Below are 17,286 nucleotides of genomic sequence, written 5' to 3'. Positions count from 1 at the left end.
CGCTAATACGCGATGAGCCAATTAAAGCCCCCTCCGCTAAACCATCCCCAAACCCAGACTATGCTGGGACAATTGTGTGCCGCCCTATGGGACTCCCAGTCACAGCTGGTTGTGACATAACCTGGGTCTGTAGTGACACCCCAAGCACTGAGCATTTGCTCAAACCTTTTGAAATAGCCCCAAATCTCATTAAAGTGATTAATGATCATGACCGCCCATTGCATTTTCTTCGGAAAGCAGCCAACTCTTTCCTTTAGAGAAATCCTTACCATTGCTTTTCTTATTTTAGAGTACTATACCCTTATTACAGATATTAGCCTTAGAAAATCATATTTCTATAAAAGCAGCCCGAGCATTGTCTGGGGGACTTTAACATTTGTGTAAAGGAATTGGATATGATATGTTCTTATTAAATAGAAATGTCTAATGCGACAATCGTACTTTCTAGCTGGGCTTGGGCTGGCACAGTCTATAGAGAGACTGAGGTTTTTCATCACAGAGAATATATTCAGGGAATGCATTCCTACTTTCAGAGGACTCTTTCCAGCAGTAGTCCAGAAAAGTTACCCGACAGTAACCTCACATACCCTCACTCTAACTTTACCTAAAAAACATACTAGCCTCTAGACAGTGTTAAAGGCCACTTCCCATTAACAGAAAAGGATGACAGTCATTTAGTGTTTGGAATGAGAGAACATATTTCCAATGACCTGTTTTCCTCCCCACAGACTATTGCCAAAGTTCTTCTGCAGTACAGCGCCATTCTGAGCAAGAGCTTCCCCTCCTACTCTGACAAAGAGAAGATTGTAAGTCTTCATATTCTGCCTTACACAACATACAGTGCATTCGGAAAGTATTCAGACCCCTTGCCTTTTTCCGTATTTTGTTACGTTAGACTTATTCTAAAATGTATTTAATAGTTTTTAGACATTATTGCAAATTTTGAGTAAGGCTGTAACGTAACAAAATGTTGAAAAAGTCCAGGGGTCTGAATACTTTCATAATGCACTGTATCCTTAGTGTTTTCAATGGGAGTTTCAACCTCTAAATGGTCTCTATCGCTCGCTCTCTTCCCCTTCGTAGCCCTGTGTACTGATGAACAATGTGCAGCAGTTGCGTATCCAGCTGGAGAAGATGTTTGAGTCCATGGGTGCCAAACAGGTAAGCAGCAACACTATGTACGGGGAAAAGATGATAAGAAATAGCTTTTTTTCACAGATGGGTAAGATTGAATCGGGGTGAACAATGTTCATACTCACTGTGCTCTGGACCACCAGAAACCTCCTGGAGAGAACTACATGCGCATTGTGTCTCTGGGCTCATGCAACCGGTCGAGCAGCCGTTGGTTTTAGCAGGTTTTGATTTAAAGGAGTGAATGATGTGCTACTCTGGCATCACACCTAGAGAAATGAAGAACATCGACTATTTGCTCTATGTGAACACATGGTTGAAATTGCTTTGTGTGTGACTGTTCTTCATAGACAAGATTATGAATGTTTGTCTTTCCGTACCAGATTGCAAAAGCGGAAGCAATGGTAGGGAGATGGTTCACGTGACTTGGAGAAGTGGATGTGTGCTACTGTAGTATCCTGCCATGTGGAATAAAGCGTTAGATCAATAGTAGCTATAAGCCAGTGCTTATTGTGTAGACTACTAGACTGTTACATTAACATATGCCCTTGGTGATTCTATTATGTCCCTAGATCAATTTCCTAGAGTGCATAAAGCTATGTGCGGTCTATAGGTTTTCATTACCATCCCTTCAGTATGTTTAGCATCCCAATTTAAGAGCACAATGTAGTATCTATATGTTAAGTATGTTTAGGACATGCTTTATTCTGAATGATTGTTCCGTTCTTACTGCGTAGTAAGTCAGTTATGTGGTTTGGATGTTGAGTAAATCAGTTTGTAGTTTGGCCTAGTAATCCCATCGTTTTGGTTTACGCACCCATGGCTGAATTGTAGCACTAGACTTTGACAAATTAACGTTAAATAGGTGTTTCCTTCGCTGCTTAAGATTGACGAGCAGGTGGATGATGAGGAAGAAGAGGACGAGAAGGTGGGTGTTCGTTCGCTTTTGGTCAGAGGCTGTTTGATAGTTGCCAAAGTGTTGTAGATCCTGTTGTATATTAAGTATTGTCTAACTCGCCTTGTCCCTGATAGCAGGTCAGATCTGAGGATGAGGAGAGAAAGACTCTGGTGGGTATTTATCATTAGACAACTGTAGGATAGAGTTCACCCTCTATAGAGCCTTTAGGAACCCCCATAGTAAAACCATAGACAAGTCAACTACTGGAGCTAGATTTCTCACATGATAGTTCCCTGTGGCCAATTAGATGAGTCTTTAGTCTTTTGAGGGTATGGAAGTGTAATGGTAAGAACTTCTGCACCCAGAGGATCAGTTTCAGATTATTGGGGCTGTGAAAGTGTGAAATGCATGGAATGAGCTAGTATCCAGAATTATTTCTTTATTCACTGCTAATGAATGGCATTTGGCTTGTGGTTGGGTTTTTCTAAGGTAAGACAATCGGTGTTCATCTAATGAATGTAGAGTGGAACTTTAATCTGAGCTGTGTTTTCAAAGAAGCACAACTCTGGGGTTGTGTGAAGCCGTGATGTCGTCAAAGCTCTGCGTCGTGCTGTGAGGAGATGAACTTGAAAGGCGGACTGTTCTGGGCTCCTGTAGAGGAGCAGGGAGATGTGGGAGGGAAGGAGTGATTAGGAATGGCGTTATCTCGGATGAAGCTTAGTAGGAAGAGTTCACAGGAACTTCACAGTACATGCTGACTCACACTCTTATGCCTGTCAACACAAATTAGACACTTAAAAGACAAGACGCACTGTTCAAGTTTCATTGTCAACAAGCACCAATTTAAAATTTTAAAAAACAGTTCTCTTATGTTTATTTTGATAGTCAGAAATACTCAAACTACAGTATCTTCAAAATTGTACAATATAATGGAATTGTCGTAAACCGTTGACTGATAATGAACATTCTGCTGTTACGACATGTCTTTTTATCTGTGTCCTGGAAAGCCTTCACGCAGGTCTTCATTATAATCACTCTGACCTTCAAACTGTGGTGCTGACTTCGTGCAGTTAGCAGGAATAAAAGAAAGTTGGGCATTTTCTCCTTCTTTTCCCCCCCCTAGGGCAACATGGGCAAAATGATAGAATGGCAGCAGGTGGGTGTAAGACGAGGACATTATGTATGTGCATGTATGGACTTTCTGTACATGGATATACATATATATAATATATTGTTTTTGAACCTCAAATAGAAAACTGACGACCCCTTTTCCGTACAGTGCATTCGGAAAGTATTCAGACCCCTTGACTTTTTCCACATTTTGTTACGCTGCAACCTTATTCTAAAATTGATTTAAATTGTATTTTTTCCCTCATCACTCTACACACAGTACCTTATAATGACAAAGCAAAAACAGTTTTGTTTTTACATTTTTGCAAATGTTAAATAAATAAAAAACAGATCATATTTGCACAAGTATTCAGACCCTTTTCTCAGTACTTTGTTGAAGCACTTTTGGCAGCGATTACAGCCCTGAGTCTTGGGTATGACACTACAAGCTTGGCACACCTGTATTTGGTGGGTTTCTCCCATTCTTCTCTGCAGATCCTCTCAAGCTCTGTGAGGTTGAATGGGGAGCATCGCTGCACGGCTATTTTCAGGTCTCTCCAGAGATGTTTGATTGGGTCAAGTCCGGGCTCCGGCTGGGCCACTCGAGGACATTCAGATACTTGTCCCGGGCTGTGTGCTTAGGGTCATTGTCGTGTTGGAAGGTGAACATTTGCCCCCAGTCTGAGGTCCTGGGTGCTTTGGAGCAGGTATTCATCAAGGATCTCTCTCTGTACTTTGCTCTGTTCAGCTTTCTCTCAATCCTGACTGGTTTCCCAGTCCCTGCTACTGAAAAACATTGCCACAGCATGATGCTACCACCATGCTTCACCGTAAGGGATAGTGTCAGTTTTCCTCCAGACGTGGCACTTGGCATTCAGGCCAAAGAGTTCAATCTTGGTTCCATCAGACCAGAGAATCTTGTTTCTCATGGTCGAGATCTTTAGGTGCCTTTTTGGCAACCTCCAAGCGGGCTGTCATGTGTCTTTTACTGAGGAGTGGTTTCCTTCTGGCCACTCTACCATACAGGCCTGATTGGTGGACTGCTGCAGAAATGGTTGTCCTTCTTGGAGGTTCTCCCATATCCACAGAGGAAGTCTGGAGCTATCAGTGACCATCGGGTTTTTAGTCACCTCCCTGAAGAAGGCCCTTCTCCCCCGATTGCTCAGTTTGGCCTGGCAGCGAGCTATAGGAATAGTCTTGGTGGTTCCAAACTACTTACATTTAAGAATGATGGATGCCACTGTTTTCTTGGATCTTTAATGCTTTGCACAAATTTCTAAAAACCTGTTTTTGCTTTGTCATTACGGGGTATTGAGTGTAGATTGCTGAGGAAATTGTTTATTTAATCCATTTTAGAATACGGTTGTAACATAACAAAATGTGGAAAAAGGGAAGGAGTCTGAATACTTCCCGAATGCACTGTAAATACAGAACATGATACTGTAATGTCTGATACTGCTGTCATTGTTGACATGGTCGGCTGGTGTAACTTGTAAATTGACTCAGTGTATCAATCATTTCTCTGAGGGTTTATCAACCGTTCTGCCTCTGGCTGGAGGTTCACAGTATGTTTTGTGTTCTGTCTCACTCCAACCCTTCAGGAAAGTGTGGAGGAGGAGGTGGTTGAGGAGGAGCAGGTTGAGGTTTGTTGGTGTAGTAGAGGTTGTTTCAGTGACACACTCACTGATATCGTCATGGTCACATATAGTCATTCCCACTCACTGCCCCTCTCTCCACTCACGTAGTGGTGGTCACACTCGTCTTCACCACGTCATTGTGCCTTCTCATGGTGGGAATGGACACCACCATCGTTACTTTGATCTTGTTGGGTTTTTCACTGGTCATCTGTTTGGTGCAACACTCTTCCCCTATATGACTACGGTACTGTTGTCCCTTACCTGTTGGCTAAATCCAAGTGCAGCTGTCTTGCGCTCCATTACACAGACATTACTCCTTCCCACAACTTCATTTACTTTCAGACTACTACGCAGTTTAATGATTTAGTTCTTTTCCCTTTTCTTTTGTTTTCAATAGACTGACAAAGAGAAGGTGGGTTCATTACAAACAAGTGTTGCATACATACAGTATATAGTCCTACAGTATGTATGCAAAGGTTTACTGTACCTCTTTTAACAATGTTGTCTTGGTTAAGTTTATTATCCTAAATCTTCTCCTGCTGTTACTAGTTTGGTCTGTTGCTGGTCCGTACTTTATTGCAACAAAAGACTCATTTGACTTTTTTATTTATTTTTATTTATTGTACGTCTCTCAAAGATGGATGCACCCCCAGAGGAAAAGGTGGGTTAGTTTGTGCCTTTATCCCTGGGTTGTATAGTTGAGCGGTAGCTATGCTGCTCACAAAAATGTCACTGGTTCATTGGTCAACACATTTCCCAATTGGTACAATATTATTTTATAGCACCATCAGATATTTGCTATGTATTTCTAGTTTTTACCTCCATACTAGCTCTTGATAAAAGACAGCAATAAATACGGTCATCTCCTTTTTCCCTCCCACTCTCTGATAGCCTGAAAAGAAAGACGAGGAGAAGGTGAGTGTAGTAAGGATGTGACATCATCAGTTCCCATCTCCACTAACACTGTATCACTCTCACTAACTGTCACTTACTCTGCAGTATACACACGTACAGGAGGCTCATGAAAAACATACTCAATCTCTCCCTATAGCCCCTGTAAGCCTTCCTCGTATCCACTGGTGAAGAACTCCTTCAGTAGTCTCCCCTACAGCTGCCCTATACTCTTGTCTGAAATCTAGACATGTAGTCTAGTCCCTGGCAGTCCATGTATCAGCTGGCCTATTGAAGCATTAGCTTAATGGGCCACATCATGTTGTCATCTGTCTGGCTGTGGTTGCTTTAGGCCTCTGTGAGATGGTTTCTGTCAGACTGATGCTGTGGTTGTAGATACGGGACACATTGTGACCCCTGGTGGTCCTCCAATAGAATATACTTCTGAGTCAATGAATCTGCTGTCATATTAAACCGCCATTTTCTTTCATCTGCTGTCTTTGAAGGTGGTGATTATTACCGACAAAAAGGTGGGTTACAGGAGTGTTGGCTCTGATAACAATGACTGTAACTAACTGGAAGAGAAGTAGCAGTGACATTGCAAGTATAGGGAATCTCGCTACTTCAGTCAAACATTTTTCACAGTTTCTCTGAAAACGATGTTTGAGTGACCATTGCCTTTTCTTGTCATGCTCGTTCACCTACTGGCAAAAAGCAGAATAACACGTTTTCTCCATTGCTGCTGGATTATTGTGCGCGCTCTACTTTGGCTTGCAATTCGCATACTTTACAGTATGTTTATTATCTGGCATCAAAGGGAATTATGTTGCTGTTTTCCCCCATATCTATGGTTTATGAGAATCATGCTTAACTGTTTTACAAAAACAATTCTGTACTCAGTACATCTGTACTTATTACACTGTCTCTGTGTGCTTTGCTGCGTCTGTCTGACTATCTGTGTGTCTGCCTGTTTGTCTCCAGCTGGACACAGAAGCCAGTGACCTCCTGAATGAGCTTCAGGTCAAGCTGAACAATGTGCTGGATGAGCTGAGTACCACGTTTGGAAACAGGTACACGCATGCTTCCACACAGTCCCAGGATTCCAACGTGTACACTCTCCCCATACTATGTCACTCATAATGTTTCTACTGTGGACTCATGCACACAGCTTCAGTCTGTAGTATATGGAGTCCATTTTGGCTCTGAACCCTAATACCTGTGGCTCCTTTCTCTCCTGTAGTTTCCAGGTTTGTATTGATGACTGTATGAGACAGATGGCCTCTCTGCTGTACCAGATCAAGGGCCCAGTCAACGCGAACAGCCGCAACATGGTGGAGGCCGACTCGGACAACGTGCTACGGCCACTTATGGACTTCCTGGATTCAAAGTGAGTGGATCCCTCCTGCTTTTCTATTGGCTGCTGATTTGGTGGTGCCCATTTTGGTGCGTTCCCTCAGAAGTCAGTTGTTTTTGTCAGTATGTTGTGCCATGTTGCGTGATTGTGTATTTGTAGATTTGCTGTATGTGTTGTCTCATTAAATGTCCGTGTGTCTATGCAGGTTAACGCTGTTTGCCACAGCGTGTGAGAAGACTGTTCTAAAGCGGGTTCTGAAAGAGCTGTGGAGGATTGTGATGAGCAGCCTGGAGAAGACCATCGTCCTGCCCCAAGGAAACGACACCTTCGTAAGGCCTAACACCCTCCTAACATTTACCTTCAAACCTGGCCCTTTTCCTCACGAGACTCTACTCCAAACACACTGTCACCTAATGTTGTGTATTCCTCTCCTCAGGGGGCTCAGATCCTGTCTGCAGCCAAGGAACTGGGGCAGCTCTCCAAGCTTAAAGATCACATGGCAGGAGAGGCCAAAAGCCTGACACCTAAACAGTGTGCTGTCATGGATATAGCACTGGACACAATCAAAGTTTGTCTTTGAGTTTATAGGCAAACATACACCTGTGGTAAAGTTACTACTTAGATGATGAGGGGACTGTGTTGCTGATCCTTTAATTACAGGCCTCATTCATTGTATAGTAGGGAATCAAACCGTCTCCCTTTTCATCTCTCACTCCTCACTCTCACTCTTCTGCAGCAATACTTCCATGCAGGAGGGAACGGTCTGAAGAAGGCGTTCCTGGAGAAGAGTCCTGAGTTGACCTCACTACGCCACGCTCTGTCCCTTTACACACAGACCACAGACACGCTCATCAAGACCTTCGTCACAACACAACACACACAAGGTGAGGCAGCGGACACACACACACACACACACACACACACACACACACACACACACACACACACACACACACGCACACAATAGCATCAGTCTGCTTCCCATTTATGACTAAATACATTAGTCATAAAATAAGACCTTTGCTTCTCCCCTGCTTTGTCACCAGAGGCTCCAGTGCTCCCTCTTGAGTACTGTTCTATTTAGTATTGGGCTTGAAGTTGATCTATCAGCTAAATACTGAGCCACTGTTGCATACCTAGAAACACTGGCTCTGTGACTGTTCTGTGTGCTGTGATTTGTCGAAAATGACTCACTGCTGCCATTTGACACTGTTTGCTTATTTGTCTTCTTTCTTGGAATCTTTACTGCTGCCTCCTCACCAGTGCACAATGGGAAGGGTATTAGGTTAACTCCCAACGAAAAAATACAACCCTCCAGGGGTAGGTGGTACCATTACTGGATAGCATGTGCTAACAACAACGGTCTCCTTTACTCTGTACATAAACCCCCTCCCATCTGCCCCTGTGGGTGAGTTTGCCCCAAACACCAACGTTGACTGCTCCTCCTCCTGGTTGTATGACCCTACCCATACCCTCTCCTCCTCCTCCCTAAAGGATACTACTGGTATCTATAATCACACTGACCACCACTGGAAGATAATGTCTTGTGTTTCCATCTGTGTGCGCTAGGGTCAGGAGTGGACAAGCCGGTGGGAGAGATATCCATTCAGATCGACCTATTCACCCACCCTGGTACTGGGGAGCACAAAGTCACTGTCAAAGGTTTGTATATTTGTGGAGTTAAGGAAAACAATTACTCCAATAAACACTTTTTTCTCGCTGTCTCCCCATCCGAACAAACAAACTCATCTCCTTCCTCGTTGTACCAGTGGTGGGAGCCAATGATCTGAAGTGGCAGACGTCTGGGATGTTCCGGCCCTTTGTGGAGATCACCATGATTGGACCCCACCTCAGTGACAAGAAGCGCAAGTTCCAATCCAAGTCCAAGAACAACAGCTGGGCGCCCAAGTTCAACGAGACTTTCCACTTGTGAGTCCAGAACCAAGCAATAGTACATTAGCCTGTTGCCTAAAATTATCAATGTGTACTCCCTTGAAATAGCCATTGCTCATTGTAAAAATAAAAAAAAATAAAGGTGTAAAAAAATGATCTCCCTCCCCTCTTCCATGTCTCCTCAGTATCCTAGGTAATGAGGATGGCTTTGAGTGCTACGAGCTGCAGATGTGTGTGAAGGACTACTGTTTTGGCCGTGCCGATCGGGTGGTGGGCATGGCTGTGATGCAGCTGCGGGATGTGGCAGAGAAGGGCAGTGTGGCGTGCTGGTGCCCCCTGGGTCAGCGGGTCACCATGGACGAGACCGGCCTCACCGCCATGCGCATCCTCTCCCAGCGCTCCAACGACGAGGTGGCCAAGGAGTTCGTCAAGCTCAAGTCTGAGTTACGCTCTGAGGAGGAGGGCAGATGAGGTCTTCCTGAAGGAGGGGTGTGAAGGGCCTCTAGTAAAGTGGGAAGTAATAGGAGCACATTGACTACTACTACTTTGGACTAATAATGTCCCCTGGCTGCTACTGGCTGTTTGATGGACACTGGTTCACCATCACACTGTCACTCACTGTGTTTTTCTCAGACTCCACCTTTTGTGTCCCTCACTCACTATCTCCTACACATACGTAGTTAGTTTCTCTCTCACTCAATGGTTATTAGGCACAATCTCACACGATATTGTACTTATGTTGGTTCGCCAGTCTGGCATTATGGACATGCCATGGGCGCTATATGCCAATCAATTCCTGCCAGCCTGTATGTACTTCAGTACAGGACAGGGTCTCCCCCTCACCCCACAATCCCCCTCAGTGTTCATGTGCAATACCCCCCAACTGTGGCCATATGTTTGATGCCTTACACTTTAGAAGCTGTGAATGTGTGAAGTTCAGACACAAAACTGTAACTGTAGTAGAAAGCTGTTTATCTTCCTCAATCTCTCTTTAGTGTTCTTCAGGATCCATGTTCATCTCATTGATGCCACTATTAGGGTCCAAATGCAGGATGTCGTTGTTGGTGTTTTGTTCGAAGTAGATTCACCTGGTTTCTATCGTTTGGACTTCTACTGCATGTCAAGTACCCTACTCCTAAATATAGTGTACAAATCCACCGTTTTTCCCTGTAGAAAAGTGAAGTGTGTTTTTTTTTGCATTGAAATTAGTGCCGTGTGGTGGTTCTGAAGTGAGTTGTTTGTCTCCCCCCTATTTTTTGACATGAGGTACTGTAACGGCAACAGCACTCAAGTAAAGGGTTTGTAAGTTGTGTGCCTTGTCATGTATTGGGCTCCTATTCATAACCCATTAGTCCCATACAGTGTTAACAATGCACTTTGAATAAGATTTACTGTAATACTTTTTAGTCTAAATTGTCAAATGTTCTTAACACAAGGGCTGCCTTCTATCCAGAGAAACTTCCTTTTAAGGATAAGAGTGGTGAGCACTTTTTAATATGGACTATTGCTTCTTACATCAAAAACGGCAATGATGTATGTAGGGCCCTGTCTTGAACTTAGTAATCACTGCTAAATAACCCTGTTGAATACAACATTTTACAAACATTTGGCTAATGTTGCCAACCCTCAATGACAGCCATTTTGTTTATAGTTTTTATATATTTATTCCATATGTATACTCTGGTCTACTTTGCAAACAGAGGGCTGCTAGATGGAGTTTGAGTATAGTTTTCAAAGTGGTTTTGAAGCAGGACCTTACAGATACTAACTGGACCTAGAGGGTCTTTTGGGACCAGAGGAGTTTAAATGATTTTAATCTCAGATGAGGGAAAGGCTAGCCTCGTATGGTTCGTAACGAGACTAGGAAAAGGCAGTCCAAGCTCTCGGTTTGCAAATATTTTTCAGCTATGTTTCCTTGTATCTCTGAGTGGCCTTACATTGGTGATCATAGAAGATTTCTATATACATGTTTTTACCCCCCATTTTCTGTGTATTTCTTTTGTCTCACAACGATACAGAGGGTTGGTCAATTTGACCTAAATCAACCGTATCAGACTGATATTGTCTGTGATTTTCCTTATTGCTGTTACTTTATTTTTGTTTTTAATTGTATTGGAGGATTTATATTTGTTTAGATGTATTCATTTTCTGAGATATAGTATTTATATTTTTGTTATTTTCCATTTTGATCCCTGTTAAAAAATGTTTGAGTGATGTTCAGTACAGTATCATGAGTTTATTGGATCTACAGTATACAGTAAGGGGTAATGCATGCCTGTCATATCCCTGATAGAAACGAGGAGAATGTTTTGCTATTTGTCAAGTAACACTGCCGTTGTCCATACAATAATAGTCAGTTTGATGTTCACACAAAGAAAACTGCAACATCACTGTTAAAGCTATATCTGGGCTTTATATGCAGAATCTACAGTACCAATGTGAATACATCTTTTGGGCTGTTGATTTAGGGGAAAATGTCTACTTCTAAGGAGGGCATTGCCACTCACATACATGTTCCTTGTGCCAAGCTGTGCAAGAGTTCACTTTTTGTTTCATTTACATTTTTTAAACCTTGTGAAGCATTGCACTATAATTAAATCACTACAATAGTTAGCACGTGTTGTATGTCCGAGTAACTGGACTTTTTGTGAAGTTTTATTTGTATTTTGCAACTGGAAAAATCATGGTATTGATCATTAAAATGTGTACATTACAATTTATTAATTTTGTATAAAGTATTTAAGAAATAGCTATTGATGTGTCTGGCTAATTATTAGGGGTTCACAGCGAACTCGCATAGATTGGTTACTTTTATTTTGAATTTGGCACACAGAAACACCGATTGGTCTATAGGTGGCACTGTTATAAGCAGTCTCACTTAAACTCTCATATCCAGCGGCCCATTTGACCTAAACACTTAAACCTTGTTTGTAGGTGTCTTTCTAAAAAAACAATGTAGGTGTCTTTCCTCATCCTGAACATATTCTCCTCAAGGATCCATAATGTCAGTCAGGATAGGTTTTCCTCCATCTTGGACATTTTTATTTTTATTTTTTTACTTTTGAAAAAACGTATTCTCATGAACTATACACTCTAAAAAAATAAATGCAGTATGTAGGCCCATGGTACATCTCTTAGATGATCTCAAATTAAGTTAAGGGATTGGTTAAGAGATGACTGAGTAATTGATAAATCAGGAAATCTGATTTTACTTTACCATTTAAATCCACTAGAAAATGGCCCATCAACACAACTTTTTAGGGTCATCACAGACATTACCATGATGAACCGTGTTAAGTTTGGCATTTATCTTCAAAAATAAGGAACCTTTACAATCAAATTTGACTATGTAAAACTAATGCTTTTAAATAATCATTAAAATCGGACTAAATTTGGAATGTAGGACCATGGTACTTCTCCAAACTTTTCTCAAACTAAGGGATTGGTCAAAAGATGGCTGAGTTATTGACAAATTTGATTTGTGTCCATTTAAACCACTAAATCCACTTCCATAGTGACCTATCAACTGAACTGTGTCATTGCTATCATGGACGTCCCTAAGATGAACCACACTGAATTTCTTGTTGATTTCTCAAAAAACATGGAAACTATTGACTAATTACTTTCATATTTAACGCAAATGCTCAAAATCATCTCATGAACCATATGCCAGATTCACTCCAGATTTTGTGTATATAGACTCATTACATCAGTCGCTTAATGGTTTTGAGATTTTTTGTTGTTGCTACATTCAAATACTGTATGGATGGACAGTACCTATAGATGCACATTAGCACTAATGCTGATGCAAAAAATACTTAATCTTCTTATGAACCATAAATCATATTGACTCCAGATTTCGTTATGAAGACTCAATGAATTAGCCTCTAATGAATTTGAGAATAATCAGCCACACTACACCACTAGATGGCACCATATCAAACCAGGGCTATAAGAACTGAGCCGATGGACAAATTTGGTATGGAGCACCTTCCTAATATTGAGTTGCACCCACTTTTACCCTCAGAACAGTCTCAATTCGTTGTGGCATGGACTCTACAAGGTGTCGAAGTGTTCCATAGTGATGCTGGCCCATGTTGACTCCAATGCTCCAACTTGTGTCATGTTGGCTGGATGTCCTTTGTGTGGTGGACCATTCTTGGTGCATATGGGAAAATATTGTGTGAATAACCCAGCAGTGGTGACACACTCAAACTTGTGCGCCTAGCACCTACTACCATATCCTGTTCAAAGGCACTTAAATATGTGGTCTTGCCCATTCACCCTCAATGTCAATTGTTTTATGGATTAAAAGTCCTTTAACCTGCCCCCCCCCCCTTTATCTACACTGATTTTGAAGTGGATTTAACAAGTGAATTCAATAAGGGATCATATACTGACCAGGAGAATCCAGGTGAAAGCTATGTCATAGAAAGAGCATTAGTTAGTTCCTAATGTTTTGTACACTCAGTGTTCTGGAAGTATTCAGACCCCTTGACTTTTTACACATTTTGTTAGGTTACAGCCTTCTGAATGTGACTCAATTGGTTTTTCCTCATCAATCTACACACCCCATAATGACTAAGGCAAAAAAATGTTTTTTTCTAAATGTTTGCTCATTTATAAAAAATGAAATATCACATTTACATAGGTATTCAGACCCTTTACTCAGTACTTTGAAGCACATCTGGCAGCGATTACAGCCTCGAGTCTTCTTTGGTATGACGCTACAAGCTTGGCACCCCTGTATTTGGAGAGTTTCTCACATTATTCTTTGCAGATCCTCTCAAGCTCTGTCAGGTTGGATCAGGAGCATTGCTGCACAGCTGTTTTTGGGTCTCCAGGGTTCAAGTCCGGCCTCTGAGTGGGCCACTCAAGGACATTCAGAGGCTCGTCCCGAAGCCCCTCCCGCGTTGTCTTGGCTGTGTGCATAGCTATTTTTAGTCCCACCCTTCAGCTCTCCTCAATGCCATCCATCTACCGTTTAAGTCAGAAGTTTACATACACCTTAGCCAAATACATTTGAACTTAGTTTTTCACAATTCTTCACATTTAATACTAGTAAAAATTCCCTGTTTTATGTCAGTTAGGATCACCACTTTATTTGAATAATGTGAAATGTCAGAATAATAGTAGAATGATTTACTTCAGCTTTAATTTCTTTCATCACATTCCCAGTGGGTCAGAAGTTTACATACACTCAATTAGTATTTGGTAGCATTGCCTTTAAATTGTTGAACTTGGGTCAAACGTTCAGGTAGCCTTCCACAAGCGTACCACAGTAAGTTGGGTGAATTCTGGCCCATTCCTCCTGACAGAGCTGGTGTAACTGAGTCAGGTTTGTTGGCCTCCTTGCTCGCACATGGTTTTTCAGTTCTGCCCACAAATTTTCTATATGATTGAGGTCAGGGCTTTGTGATGGCCACTCCAATACCTTGACTTTGTTGTCCTTAAGCCATTTTGCCACAACTTTGGAAGTATGCTTGGGGTCATTGTCCATTTAGAAGACCCATTTGCGACCAAGCTTTAACTTCCTGACTGATGTCTTGAGATGTTGCTTCAATATATCCACATTTTCCCCTCATGATGACATCGATTTTGTGAAGTGCACCAGTCTCTCCTGCAGCAAAGCACCCCTACAACATGATGCTGCCACCCCCGTACTTCATGGTTGGGATGGTGTTTTTCGGCTCCCCCTTTTTCCTCCAAACCTAACGATGGTCATTATGGTCAAAAGTTCCATTTTTGTTTCATCAGACCAGAGGACATTTCTCAAAAAAAGTGTGATCTTTGTCCCCATGTGCAATTGCAAACTGTAGTCTGTCTTTTTATAGTATTTTTGGAGCAGTGGCTTCTTCCTTGCTGAGCTGCCATCCAGGTTATCTCGGTATAGGACTTGTTTTATTGTGGATATAAATAGTTTTGTACTTGTTTCCTACAGCATCTTCACAAGGTCCTTTGCTGTTGTTCTGTGATTGATTTACACTTTTTGCACCAAAGTACGTTCATCTCTAAGAGAAGAACAGTCTCCTTCCTGAGCGGTATGACGGCTGCGTGGTCCCATAGTGTTTATACCTTCAGGCATTTGGAAATTGCTCCCAAGGATGAACCAGACATGTGGAGGTCTACAATTTTTTTCTGAGGTCTTGGCTGATTTCTTTTGATTTTCCCATGATGTGAAGCGAAGAGGCATTGAGTTTGATGGTAGGCCTTGAAATACATCCACAGGTACACCTCCAATTGACTCAAATGATGTCAATTAGCCTATCAGAAGCTTCTGAAACCATTACATTTGATCTCATTTGCACCAGCATATGATCTCACAAGGGGTCTGAGGATCTCATCTCGTTACCTAATGGCAGTCAGGCTACCTCTGGCGAGCACATGGAGGGCTGTGCGGCCCCCCAAAGAAATGCCACACCACACCATGACTGACCCATCGCCAAACCGGTCATGCTGGAGGATGTTGCAGGCAGCAGAACGTTCTCTGCGGTGTCTCCAGACTGTCACGTCTGTCACGTGCTCAGTGTGAACCTGCTTTCATCTGTGAAGAGCACAGGGCGCCGGTGGCGAATTTGCCAATCTTGGTGTTCTCTGGCAAATGCCAAACGTCCTGCACGGTGTTGGGCTGTAAGCACAACCCCCGCCTGTGGACGTTGGGCCCTCATACCACCCTCATAGAGTCTGTTTCTGACCGTTTGAGCAGACACATGCACATTTGTGGCCTGCTGGAGGTCATTTTGCAGGGCTCTGGCAGTGCTCCTCCTGCTCCTCCTTGCACAAAGGTGGAGGTGGCTGTCCTGCTGCTGGGTTGTTGCCCTCCTACGTCCTCCTCCACGTCTCCTGATGTACTGGCCTGTCTCCTGGTAGCGCCTCCATGCTCTGGACACTACACTGACAGACACAGAAAACCTTCTTGCCACAGCTCGCATTGATGTGCCATCCTGAGCCACTTGTGTGGGTTGTAGACTCCGTCTCGTGCTACCACTAGAGTGAAAGCACCGCCAGCATTCAAAAGTGACCAAAACATCAGCCAGGAAGCATAGGAACTGAGAAGTGGTCTGTGGTCCCCACCTGCAGAACCACTCCTTTATTGGGGGGGTCTTGCTAATTGCCTATAATTTCCACCTGTTGTCTATCCCATTTGCACAACAGCATGTGAAATGTATTGTCAGTCAGTGTTGCTTCCTAAGTGGACAGTTTGATTTCACAGAAGTGTGATTGACTTGGAGTTACATTGTGTTGTTTAAGTGTTCCCTTTATTTATTTTTTGAGCAGTTTATAATTTTTCTTAATCATTTAGGTTGAAGCATAATATTGTATTTCTGGTGGACTAAACTGAAAATCAACCAACTTTCAACCAACAACTAAAGTCCTCAAGCTAGAGAACCAGTTCGAAAGTAGGTAAACTGGGATATGACTAAAGAATTAATCAGGGGGATTTTTACACAAGTATACAGGTATTTTCCTTTCCATGGTAGCAAGATCTTATCTATTTTTGCTAGCTTTCTTTTGAAATAAATTGTAGTGAGATCATTTCTTTCTTTTAGAATATGAATACTGAGTAAGTCAACTTCACTCTCAGACCATTTTATTGGTAATCTGCACGGTAATGTACAATTTTTTTATCCAATAAGTAATATAGTTCACTTATCATAATTTGGTTGTAATCCAGAGGTTAGAAAAATTACCTAGATCCTCTGAGGCTGTGGAGGAATCCAAATTGTGGATTTAAAAGAACATAATGCTACAGCAATGAAATTATAGACTATTCTGTGCTTCCAACGTTGTGGCAACAGTTTGGGGGAAGGCCATTCCTGTTTCATGCAATGCCCCCGTGCCCTGACCTCAAGCCCATCAAACACCATTGGGATGAAATGGAGTGGCGAATGCGAGCCAGGCCTAATCGCCCAACATCAGTGCCCGACCTCACTAATGTCCGTGGCTGAATGGAAGCAAGTCCCCGCAGCAATGTTCCAACATCTAGTGGAAAGCCTTACCTGAGGAACAAAGGGGGGACCAACTCCATATTAATGGCCATGATTTTGTAATGAGATGTTTGACGAGCAGGTGTCCACATACTTTTGGTCATGTAGTGTATGTTCTACAGCGTCTTGGTAATACCTTGATTTATAAAAGACACATGCCCTTTAAAGACCACTGTGTCATTGAAGAAGGGTCATGAATATGTCCATCCCCACAAGGTAAGACTTACCCACAGTTATAATGACATGATGTGTCTCTTCAGCGGTCCTTGGTGTCATGTGTCTATATTCGTGTCTATGCATCCGTTTACCCATTGGCTCATAGCGTAGTCCTGGGGACTACAGAGGACCCTTACTCATGTCCAGGTATTGGATTTCACCTGTAGC

At 42.5% G+C, this 17,286-nt stretch overlaps 1 protein-coding gene across 15 annotated transcripts in view; it reads left to right on the top strand.

Moving 5' to 3' along the window:
• unc13bb (unc-13 homolog Bb (C. elegans)) overlaps positions 1 to 11,663 on the top strand; it is a 45,545-nt gene extending 33,882 nt beyond the window's left edge. For 3 of the 15 annotated variants that reach the window (XM_046370011.1, XM_046370018.1, XM_046370009.1), the window contains 18 exons: positions 729 to 806; positions 1,084 to 1,161; positions 1,515 to 1,535; positions 1,997 to 2,059; positions 2,164 to 2,199; positions 5,174 to 5,188; positions 5,414 to 5,437; positions 5,668 to 5,691; positions 6,174 to 6,197; positions 6,649 to 6,737; positions 6,908 to 7,054; positions 7,227 to 7,350; positions 7,458 to 7,589; positions 7,758 to 7,905; positions 8,285 to 8,341; positions 8,591 to 8,683; positions 8,791 to 8,950; positions 9,100 to 11,663. In XM_046370011.1, the coding sequence (XP_046225967.1) occupies positions 729 to 806; positions 1,084 to 1,161; positions 1,515 to 1,535; positions 1,997 to 2,059; positions 2,164 to 2,199; positions 5,174 to 5,188; positions 5,414 to 5,437; positions 5,668 to 5,691; positions 6,174 to 6,197; positions 6,649 to 6,737; positions 6,908 to 7,054; positions 7,227 to 7,350; positions 7,458 to 7,589; positions 7,758 to 7,905; positions 8,285 to 8,341; positions 8,591 to 8,683; positions 8,791 to 8,950; positions 9,100 to 9,385 (1,599 nt within the window). In that variant the 3' untranslated portion in view covers positions 9,386 to 11,663. Of the gene's footprint in view, positions 1 to 728; positions 807 to 1,083; positions 1,162 to 1,514; positions 1,536 to 1,996; positions 2,060 to 2,163; positions 2,200 to 3,152; positions 3,186 to 4,740; positions 4,783 to 5,173; positions 5,189 to 5,413; positions 5,438 to 5,667; positions 5,692 to 6,173; positions 6,198 to 6,648; positions 6,738 to 6,907; positions 7,055 to 7,226; positions 7,351 to 7,457; positions 7,590 to 7,757; positions 7,906 to 8,284; positions 8,342 to 8,590; positions 8,684 to 8,790; positions 9,011 to 9,064 lie in introns of all 15 variants that reach the window. The other 12 variants (XM_046370021.1, XM_046370020.1, XM_046370019.1 and 9 more) reach the window with 10 other exon arrangements.
• Positions 11,664 to 17,286: the final 5,623 nt, after the last annotated feature.

This window comes from Oncorhynchus gorbuscha, linkage group LG11 (genome assembly GCF_021184085.1).
Source record: "Oncorhynchus gorbuscha isolate QuinsamMale2020 ecotype Even-year linkage group LG11, OgorEven_v1.0, whole genome shotgun sequence".
Lineage (NCBI taxonomy): Eukaryota > Metazoa > Chordata > Actinopteri > Salmoniformes > Salmonidae > Oncorhynchus > Oncorhynchus gorbuscha.
This window is presented reverse-complemented; position numbering and strand designations above follow the sequence as displayed.